This window comes from Tetrahymena thermophila (genome assembly GCF_000189635.1).
Source record: "Tetrahymena thermophila SB210 genomic scaffold scf_8254377, whole genome shotgun sequence".
Lineage (NCBI taxonomy): Eukaryota > Ciliophora > Oligohymenophorea > Hymenostomatida > Tetrahymenidae > Tetrahymena > Tetrahymena thermophila.
Window position 1 is genome coordinate 154,642 of NW_002476161.1, and position 11,134 is coordinate 165,775.

The following is an 11,134-nucleotide window of genomic DNA, read 5'->3' on the forward strand; positions in this document are numbered from 1 at the left end:
TTAACTTTATCCATCTATTTTGTAGATAAATAAATTTAATATTTCTAGTAACATCAAATTAAATGCAACAAAAATAAATTGATTTGTTTACATAGAACATTTTATGATTTTCTAAGCAAGTAAGCTTTCATAAAAATAATTGAAAAAATTAAAAATTGTAACAAAAATGTCTAATTAAAAATAAGCAAAGAAAAATCTTGAAAAGTTTCCTTAATATTCAGAAAAAGCATAATCAAGAATGAATAAAAAATAAAATGTTTAAAGTAAAGAAATTTATAAATAATTTATAATTTGTTTAAAAGAATTTTAAAGTAAGTTTTCAGATAATACAAATAATATTTAGTTATATATATTTTTTATGAAAGGATATGTGCTTTCTGTATTAAATAAATTTAAATTAGCTTTATAATCATTCAATTCTAAAAATAAATGTTGATTTTATATTTCTTAATCATTTTTAGATGAACAAAATTTAAATATTTTAGATCTAATTTTAGTTAATAAATTTTTCATATAATTTTAAAATTTAATAAATCAAATAACCTTATTTTGGATAAATATCAAGTTAAATTATTAATTGCTATTAAAACCTTCAAATCTAAATATAAAAAAATAAATATTTAAAAACATTTTTATTTGTTTAAAATTAATTTAAAATATTTATTAATAATTTTTTTAATCAAAATAAAGTTTTTGCTTTAACAAATGTTTGAATTTTAAATAAAAGTACACAAAAAGAGAAAATGCATCTTATTCTGTAAGACTTTATAATATCTTTTTTTTAATTAATAAGCTTTGATTTCAAAAGCAATAAAATAATAATTTTATACCATATATTCTCATTTATTAAAACCTACCAAAAAATTTTTCTCTCAGAATAGGCCTTAATTATCTATTATCGCTAAATTTTTAATACAAACTTTTTGGATTATGTTTAATGAGAATTTACATATTATTTATTTTAGGACTATTAAAATTAAAACTATTTCTATAAATTATTCTTAATACAAAAAAATAAAAATAAATGAAAAAAATTAATTTTAAATCAAATTGTTCATAAAAAATATATGATTTAGAATATTTATTTGAATTTTTTTAAAAAAAATAATAAATTCAAAATTTATTGTATTTCATTCAAAATAATATCTTTACTCTCATTATATTTTAATTACTCTTATTTGATCATCGAAAATCTTACAATATAATAAAAATAATAAAATGAAGCTTAACTTTATTGATAAAAAATTTTGGATGATAATTGGAGTAATGTTTTCATGCTATATCTAGATTTATAAAAATAGAATTTTTTATCTTAGTTTATGCTTTTGGTGTCATCAAAAAATAATAATTTTGCTATCATTATTACCATATAGATATTAATTAGGATTGGAAGTATATTTATTTATTTTCATAAAGACGAATTGAAATTAGATAAAAGATTTTCAATATTGAAATAATAAGATTTCAAATGTATTAAAGATTTATATAAGTATTTCTTAATGCATGTTTTGATTGAGAAAGGAAAGGAATATATATTTTATGTGATTTGTATTGCAAGCTTTGTTATTTTATTTTAGTGTATAAAAATCAATATAAACTTTCATACTATGCCAAATTTAAGTGCATTAATGTATTTATTTATATATTTATTTTATTTTATTAGGTTAATCATTATTGTTCAGAGCAGTTAGGACCCCAGTTGCATTACCAAATTTGGAGATATTATGAGTTAGATTGGGCATTCTTTTACCATTCGTTTTTCTTACCGTGACCACAATAGTAGAAGGAGTCAGGAAGAAGATCATCAGCTTGAGCAGTTTCGAACCAGCTCCAGAAACCTTAGCAGTTAGAGTCATCTTGAGAGTACTTGTCAAAAGCGTTGAAAGCAGCAACGCAATCATCAGTAGTGCATTCAGCAACGGGGCAAGCATTTCTGCAAACTTCGTGGTTGTAAACAGTCCATCTTTTATCAGCAGTGGGAGGGTGATAGTCCTTGTCATGAGGACGATGATGATGGCTCCACCAGAAAAGCAAGAGTAAGACAGCAAAGCAGATAATTCCTGCAATTGAGTTAACAGCCTATTTAGGATTCATTTAATATGATTGTTTTACTTTTTTTTTAGAAGCTAATTTTTATAATTTGTATTAATTTATATCACTTTCTGATTTCAATCTTAATAAGTAATAAGTATCAGAGCAATCATTTGTAAAAACACAAAAAAAATATATAAATTAGATAAAATTTACCTTTTAGTGGTTTTTAAAGTTGTATTGCTTGGATTTATTTTATGGCTGCAGATAAATTGAAATTAGGTTTATTATTTTCTTTCTCGCATAAAGCATACATTTTTCTACTTAACTTGACTTCAAAAATTGTCAAAAATAGTAGAAAAATTTCGAAATAATCAAATTTATGTCATAAGCGTCATATCATGTGTCATGTTGAACTTAAAATATTTTTGAAAAACCTAAAAATAAGAGAATTCATTTTGCGAATTAAACTGAATTATCCAAAATTATTTTCAAATTACTTTAGAATGGTTCTAATGGATTTATTTATTATAAATTTGTGGTTTTGATAAATATAAGATTGCTTTAAATTTATATCTCTCTTTAATTAAAATAAGTCTTACACTCAACCTATGATTTATCTTTAATAAAATTTGTTTAATATATTTTGTTAGATATTTATTTATTTAGCTTATTTTACTTAACAAAGGATAATTAATATTCAAATTAATTCTTTTATAAATATTTTTACATTATAATAAAAATAAACAAAAAAGCAAACAGAAGTTGAGAAATACAAAAATGGTTTAAATATTTCGTTTGCATTTATTTATCTTAATTTACTTATTAAAAATACATCATAAAGTTTGAATTATATTTTTTCAAAATATTTGAATAAACTAAACAAATATGTAAAAAACATTGAAAATATTGACAATTTTCTTTTCATTTTTAAAATTTTGTCATATCCAGTCAACAGGATTTATAAGTACTTTTTGCATTTTTTCTTCTTCTGAACCTTCTTCTATTTTGTACATATATTCCCACTTAGCAACGTGAGGTAAACTCATTAAAATGGATTCAATTCTAGCATCAGGTGTGAAAAGACCAAATTTAGTACCTCTGTCATAGACAAGATTGAATTCAACGTATCTGCCTCTACGTATTTGCTTCCATTCCATATTCTTTTCATTATATTGAGTATCTTTTCTTCTTTCTAAGATAGTGTTATAACTATTCAAAGTTGCCCAACCAGCTTTTTAAGCAAACTCAAATGTTTTGTCCCAAGAATCTTCAATCAAAAAATCATCATAAAAAATACCTCCAATACCTCTTCTCTCATTTCTAAATTTAATGAAAAAGTAATCATCACATTCTTTTTTAAGCTTTTTATAGAGGTCTTATCCATAAGGATCACAAGCATTCTTGAATCCTTGATGGAATTCTTTACAATCTTCTTCGAAAAGATAGTGAGGTGTCAAATCACCACCGCCTCCAAACCAGCAATCAACAGTTTAGTCTAATTAAAAAAAATAAATTATCAAAATTATTATAATCAAAATATTTAATTAAAATTTAATAAAATTTTATTTTATTTTTTATTCATTCATTCTAATTAAAATAAAATAAAAAGGTTGTAATATTTACTGGTTTCTCTATCATAAAGTTCCATCCATCTATAATTTGCATGAACGGTAGGAGCAAAAGGATTTATAGGGTGAATAACTAGGGAGATACCGTTTGCATATATATTATATCTCTTAATTTCATCATCAGTAAAAACTTTTCCTATATAATAAAGTAAAATTTAAAATTTAATCATAAATCATTTGCTTTGTTGATCTTGTCATAAAAATTAACAGTTGAATATTTACCTCTTTCTTTCATGCTTGCTGCAATACCATGATTGAATGGGAAACTTATCTTAGAAGTATTAACACCAGCTTTTTCAAAAAAGTTACCATCCTTATAAATAAAAAAGAAAATTTAAAATGAAACTCATATGGTTATAAAATCTGAGTTAAATTAATGTAAGTACCTATAGAACACAAGTGACTCCACCACCATGTCCGTCTTTACGTTACCATTCATCTCTCAAAAAGACGGCTTTTGCTTTATTAGATTTAGATTTAAAATAGTAAATTTTGAGAAGCAAAAACAAAAAGTAGAATTACTTTCATATTTCTAAAGAGTTTAAACAAAATGGTTTTACAAGTCGAGAACAAACTATTCAAATTTCTTTCTTCTTTCCTATTAACATAATTTCATTAATTATCAAATTGCAATCTAAACTCTTTTCATTTTTCTTAATGTTCAATAAATAAATATATTACTAGAGCTTCTTCCTTTGATACATGTGTCTTTTTAGCCTTCTAATTAATAAAATGAATTTAAAAATAGCTAATATTTGTTTAGTTTTACTTTTTAAGGAGCCAAAAATTTAAGTAGTGATGATATCATCTTTTACTATCTTTACTTTTAGAATATTATTTATAAAATTTTAGTTTTAAAACTATGAATTATATAAATTAATGTTTATTAAAGTAATATTTGAAAACCAAAAGATTTGCAGTATCTAAAGATTTCTTCCAGAAAATCTAAATTAAAGTAAATTTCTAAATAAACCTGGCAAATGTCTTACATTTCTGATGAAGAAATCAAAAAGCCTAGTTTTTAATAACCACAATTTGAAACAATAAAATCTTAAATAAATCCTAACTAGCATAAATATTTTATTATAATGATGTGAGTTATGATTCCATGTGAGTATTTTAGTATTCTTAACAGGTATTACAGCATATCGAAAGATAAATTTGTAAACATAAATCGTAATTAAAATGTAAAAACATGTGTCATTTTATAAAAGTGAAAATGTCTAACAATACAAATAAATTATATCCTTTTTTAAACATAACCAAATCTTTAACCCAAATTCAAACATACCCAATAAACTAATAAAATTTTTGCTAGTTTTTATTTTTCATCGATAGAATTAAGGATATTTATGTTTCATTTAATAAAATTTAATTAATCCATATATTAATTTTTACGAATTAAAAATTTAAAAATATCAAATAAAAACTTTAAATTCTTGAATCAACTTATGTTTTTTCATCCAATTTTCAGATTACTATTTTTGATAAATAAATGTACAAAATAAATATATTGAAAAATTAAGTAAATAAATTTCTTAAAAAGTTAATTTCAATTAAGCAAATTATTACTATTCAAAAATTATTATTTTATTGATGTTATTTTCTTCTAAAGTTAGTATACAAATATTAAAAATCTTAAAATTATAGCTGTTTATTTCTTTTTGGGTAATAAACAGGATACTTTATAAATTTTATAAGTTCATATGATAATATCATGATTTATTCAAATTAAAAATATAAAAAAATAATTAGATTCTTAATCAATTTATATTATTATTTAAAATTATTAGACCATTTGGTACATATTAAAAATTTATGATAAATTACATAATATATAAAAAGTTTTTTTTAATATATTTTAATAATTTAGATTAAAATCATTGAGAAGCATTGCATGTAATAATATTTATATTAAACTAATTAAAAAATACCAAAAAAATCCATAAAAATAACCTTAAATTTAAATTATTTGTTTCTTTTTAAATATTTTTTATGATTTTAAAACAAAATGGATTTAAAATATTTAACCTTTTAATTCTTTATTCAATAATTTGATAAAAATAAGGCAAAATATTTATTTATTTTCATAATTTAAATCGGACATATTTATCAAATTGAATAAAGATTCTCTTTATCTATTATAATATTCTATTGTTTAATTTTAATCAAATTTTTGAAAAAAAGAAACATTAAAAAAATATTGAATTTAAAAATACTTACAAAATAATTAATTATATCTGAATATCAAAATGTTTACATTACCAAATGTAGATCAAAAGTTATAGGGTACATAAAAAGAAAAAATTGAAGTCTTGGATGACTTTGCAATGGCTCACTTCTTGAAAGAAGAAAATATAAAATAAGGTAAATGGAAGAATGTGCACAAAGTTTAAATGAAAAATACTTAGATTACAGATCGCTCTCTTGAATTATTATGCTCAAATCCAGTTTGTGAATAGATTGAATAATTAGAGCTTTAAAATAACTTTTCTTCAATAACTGATAATTCATTGTAGATTCTAGCATATAGCCCTTATCTTACTAATTTAAAATATCTTGATTTAAGTGATAGCTTTATAACAGATGAAGGATTATCAACTTTTGTATAAAGTAAAAATTCAAAATAATTAGAAACACTAATTTTGTATGGTAATGTGCAGGTAGGCTCAGATTCTTTGCGAAGCATCGCTCTTTCAAAGGAATGTAGAAATCTATAAGTACTTGATTTAAGATCTACATACATCAGTGATACAGGCTTTAAAGTAGAATTTTTAGCACATATATTAATTTAAATAAACTATCATTAATTCTTTAGATAATAAATAAAATATCTAATATAAATAGGAATTTTGTGAAAGTTAAAACTTATAAAATTTAAGAATCTTAAATTTATCAATGAATATAGAGGCGATTACAGATGAAACTATAGTTTGTCTGAGTTTAAGCAAAAGAATAAAATCTGTAAAAATTTTAAATATTTAAAATTGGTTAAAAAATTTATAATATTATTAAAAGATAGAGCACTTGCTTTTGGCTAATTGTATGATTACTGATGAAGGTATTGAGGCATTATGTAAAAGTAGCAACTTTTCTAAATTAAAAGAGTTAGATATAAGCAACGATAGCAAAGATTTTAATTTGAATAAAATTACTGATAAAAGTTTGGAATATTTATCTGATACCACATTTATTTCAGAATTACAAAAGCTGAATCTCCGTGGATTGAAAGTTACATCATATGGCATTAATTACTTATCCAGATCATATAATTTCATGAATTTGTAATTTTTAAGACTAAGTTAAAATGTTGGCATAACTGATAAAGCCATAGATTCTATTGTTTAAGGCTCAGTGAAGAATCTTAAATGCCTAAATAAGTTATATTTAAATGATACTTCAGTTACAAAAGATGGAGTTAAATTTTTGATAAAATCAATTCCAAAAATAGATGTCATATATGATGATAGAATGTACATAGATTTAACAGAAGAAGATGAAAATATTCAGAAAGTCTAACAAAATAAAAGCTTTAAATATAAATGATAAAAAAAAATTAATTTATTTACTTTCATAATAAACTATTTCAATAAATCTTAAAAATATAAACAAGTATTAAATTGGCTTAATATACAATTTAATGTTAAATTATGATTAAATAATTTTATAATTATAAACTTAAAACAGAAGGCATATATGTTACATAATAATAATATTTAATATATATTTAATAATTCATTTTTTTTCTTTTATCAAAAATAATATTTTTTTTTTCAGTCAAAGTACGATTTTCTTTAGCCAACATCTGGGAATTCAAGTTATATATATTTCTTATTGTTATCTTATCAGATAATTCTAAAATAAATAATCTATTTATATAAAGCTATTTATTTATTTATGATAAAAATCTATGTATTATTGATTAGATTTTATCTTTATAAAAATCAATTTATTTTATTTAAATAAGACCTTAACAAATATTTTTTAATTTTTATAGTAGTAATTATTTAAATTTATGAAAGTTTATAGTATTTAATAGTTTTATAAAATTTAGTCAAATTAAAAAAAATTAGTTTAGACTATTTTTTTATTTAATTAATTAATTGTTGATTTTTTTTATTTAATTTTAAGTATTAAAAATTTTTTTAACACAATAAAAACAATTCATTTATATTTTTATTTTATACCAATAAAGCTATTTAGATAGAAATGTATCCCTATATGCCTGATTAAATAGTATCACTAAAAAATAAAAAGTATAAAAATTTTAATTTATTAAAATTAATTTATTTTTTTAAAATTTATAAAATATAAATTAGTTTTAAATATTTTTTTTATTTACACTACTAAAATAAATTGCTCCTTTAAACAAGAAAGAGTAATTAATTTTTATTTTAAAATCAGCTTAGTCAGTAGATAAATTTAATTTAAGTTATTATTATTTATAAATAAATCCAAGTTCATAAAAACATAAAGAATATTTTATATTTTTAAAAATAAAATAATATCTTTTCTCTTATTTTATTGAAAAATAAATTTTTTAAATTTTACATCACTAAAAAAAGATTTTGAGTGAAATAATTCTACTATGCCCAAATATAATTTTTATTGATATTCAAAGAATTACAAATAGATTTGAATTTTATTATTTGAATTTAGTTATTTTTTACTTGAATTGAGAGTCATTTAATATTGATTGCATTTGCTTAAGTAAACTATATATTTAGATAGTAAGATTTTAAACATAAATTCTTAAAGGAGGTTTAAATTAAATTACTGTTAAGCAATTCATTACATAAAAATGGAGCATTTCGAAACATCTAATTCTATTGAACAGGTTATTAATAAAATAGGATAAGTTTTAGTTGATAAGAATTCCAAATTATTTAAAAATGACCCTAACTTGAAGCAATAGATATTACTTTTATAAAAAAAATAAAAAAATCTGCATTTATTGTGCATCAAAGAGTAATTAAAAGTCGATTAGTTATAAAATGAGATAGCTGATTTAAGCGAACAGAGAATTCATAAAGCTAAAGAGTTTAGTATACTCAAAGATACAAATGTAACAAAATTTACTTCAGAAATATCTGATTTAAGAAGTCAAATTGAGAATAATAATACATAATAGGAGCTATATGATTAAGAAATACAGTAGGCTAAGGAATATTTAGAAAAGGCAAAGCATGATTTTAATGAAAAATTTGACAATTTTACAAATTTTGAGGTTGAACTAGAAAGATGCGCAAAATAATTGGAGTTCTTAAAAAATCAGTGTGATGAAAAATTATAACTTTGGGAAAATATAAGGACATAAACAAAGCAAAAAGAAAAATATGGTCAAGAATTAAAATTAAAGATAAAACAAAAGTAAATTGAAATCGAAAAAGAAAGAGAGTCAATCAATAAATCCCAAATTCAAATTCAGCTCTATGATTAACTAGAGGCTCGTCTTATTGGTTAAATATAAGTTAATTAAGATAAAACAGATGATCTTTTAAACATGAACAAGATACTAGAACAAAAGCTTTCAGATATTTCAGAGCAACCACAGGAATTAAAAAAGTTACTGAAAGCTGCTAATGGAATGCTCAAAGAAAAAAACTAGCTTTTAGAGCAATAAATATAAAAGATTTCTAAATTATAAACTATTATGAGCCAAAATTAGATAGGCTCCTAGATGAAAATAAGAAGCATAAGTATTATGTCGGACATTTAAAGTGATGCAAGCAGCTCTTAACCAAAACAATAAAATAATTAATATGAAAATTTTACGCATACTGTATCAGTATCAGATTATTAAAAATCTTCATGAATGTATTGGATTGATTATTAAGATTTAACTTCATAATATTAATTATTTATCTAGTTTAAGCTATTATTATTCCCAGTTAGAATCTATTTACACATATCACAATTCAAGTTTATAATAAATTTTATTTTCTGTAAAAAGCTTAAGCAAAGCTAACAGCTGATAAAATAGATAAATAATTAGTTCATTAAGATCTTAAAGATTTTAAAAACTAATTGAATATAATAAGTATTTACTTTCAAAAAATATAAAGTAAATTGTGCTATTTTTATAAAAACATTTTTTATACTAATTATTTAATTTATCAGTAATAATATCTATCTATATTTACACTCATCGCAATTCAAGTTAATAATAAATTTTATTTTCTGTAAAAAACTTAAGCAAAGCTAACAGAAAATAAATAAATAATTAGTTCATTAAGATCTTAAAGATTTTAAAAACTAATTGAACATAATAAGTATTTTCTTTCAAAAAATATAAAGTAAATTGTGCTATTTTTATAAATACAGTTTTTATACTAAGTATTTAATTTATCAGTAATAATATCTATCCAAATATTTGATTTGTGATTATTTTATATTTTAAAATAATTTTTTACAAATTTTTAAAAAATTTAGATACTAAATTGTTTAAGAAGTCAGTTTAGAAGAAAGGTATTATTAATTTATTTTTTATATAATACTTAATGGCATTTTAATTTATTCATACATATTTTGCTTTTGCAATAATAAGTAACAAAGAGAAAAAAATAGGTTTTATTTTAGATATTTTTACTAATATTTTTAATTTATAAAATGATTGCATTTAGCTGTAAGATCAAAGCGTTTTTGAAAAAAATATAAATTGATAGCTTAAAATAAATATTTTTGATAAATTTACTAGTATTGTATTTTTATTATTTATTAAGACTGCTTACAACTTTTTACTAATAGTAAAACTATATTAATTGGGCACTCTTTAGACCTTATTTTTAGTCATAGTTTAAATGTTACCCAGTGAATAAAAAATAAATGATCACTAATACCAATTGACTATTTTTTTACCTAATTTATATATTTCGCCCAGTTAATTTTTCGAAACGCAATTAATAAGAATTAATCATAATATACTTACTAAATAAAATAGTAAATACGAAATTATTTTCATAAAAAAACAGATATTTTAAAAATAAATAAATATATGAATCAATTAATCTTAGAAGTTTAGTTTGTTTAAAATCCGAAACCTTTAGGGAAGCAATTATATTTTTCATATTCATGAAAATAAGTTTTTTAATTAAATTAAAGAATAGAAGACTAACCTTTTTTTAACAATTTGCATTACAACATATCAAAAAGTATAATAACAAAAATAAATAAATAATTACAAATTAATCTTTTTATATAAAAAAAAGAGTAATCCCTCAAAAAACTTTAAAAATTTTTTATTTATCAAGACAATTTATAATTAAATGTAATCAAAATTTAAATAAAGGAATACTTAATTATAATAAAAATAATTTCAGGATAGATATTTTAATACTCATAAATAAAGAACAATGGCTGATTTAGATATTAGTTTTTATCATGACTACTTCAGTATTATGATATTTAGAATATTGTAATAACATATTTAATTTATTAGTTATTAACAAATTTGAATTACTTAAAGGTTCTTT

The 11,134-nt window shown here is 20.6% G+C and overlaps 4 protein-coding genes across 4 annotated transcripts; 2 read left to right on the forward strand and 2 right to left on the reverse strand. All coding sequences in view use genetic code 6, as the record gives it.

Annotated features, from left to right (window-relative positions):
* Positions 1–1,668: 1,668 nt before the first annotated feature.
* TTHERM_00716040 (transmembrane protein, putative) lies at positions 1,669–2,343 on the reverse strand (the record flags this gene model as incomplete). Its single annotated transcript, XM_001031961.3, has 1 exon — positions 1,669–2,343. One exon carries the CDS (start codon positions 2,341–2,343, stop codon positions 1,669–1,671), a length of 675 nt encoding a protein of 224 aa, XP_001031961.2.
* A 629-nt stretch (positions 2,344–2,972) lies between these two features.
* TTHERM_00716050 (coproporphyrinogen III oxidase, aerobic protein) lies at positions 2,973–4,470 on the reverse strand (the record flags this gene model as incomplete). The annotated part of the gene is made up of 7 exons (XM_001031962.1): positions 2,973–3,529; positions 3,658–3,798; positions 3,885–3,975; positions 4,049–4,122; positions 4,185–4,260; positions 4,344–4,382; positions 4,432–4,470. The coding sequence occupies 7 exons, from the start codon at positions 4,468–4,470 to the stop codon at positions 2,973–2,975; spliced, it is 1,017 nt and encodes a 338-aa protein (XP_001031962.1).
* Positions 4,471–5,914: 1,444 nt separating this feature from the next.
* On the forward strand, positions 5,915–7,208 carry TTHERM_00716060 (LRR, typical subtype protein; the record flags this gene model as incomplete). Its single annotated transcript, XM_001031963.2, has 3 exons — positions 5,915–6,427; positions 6,510–6,626; positions 6,681–7,208. The coding sequence occupies 3 exons, from the start codon at positions 5,915–5,917 to the stop codon at positions 7,206–7,208; spliced, it is 1,158 nt and encodes a 385-aa protein (XP_001031963.2).
* Positions 7,209–8,463: 1,255 nt separating this feature from the next.
* TTHERM_000716069 (hypothetical protein) lies at positions 8,464–9,477 on the forward strand (the record flags this gene model as incomplete). The annotated part of the gene is made up of 2 exons (XM_012800187.1): positions 8,464–8,727; positions 8,794–9,477. 2 exons carry the CDS (start codon positions 8,464–8,466, stop codon positions 9,475–9,477), a joined length of 948 nt encoding a protein of 315 aa, XP_012655641.1.
* Between the last annotated feature and the right edge of the window lie 1,657 nt (positions 9,478–11,134).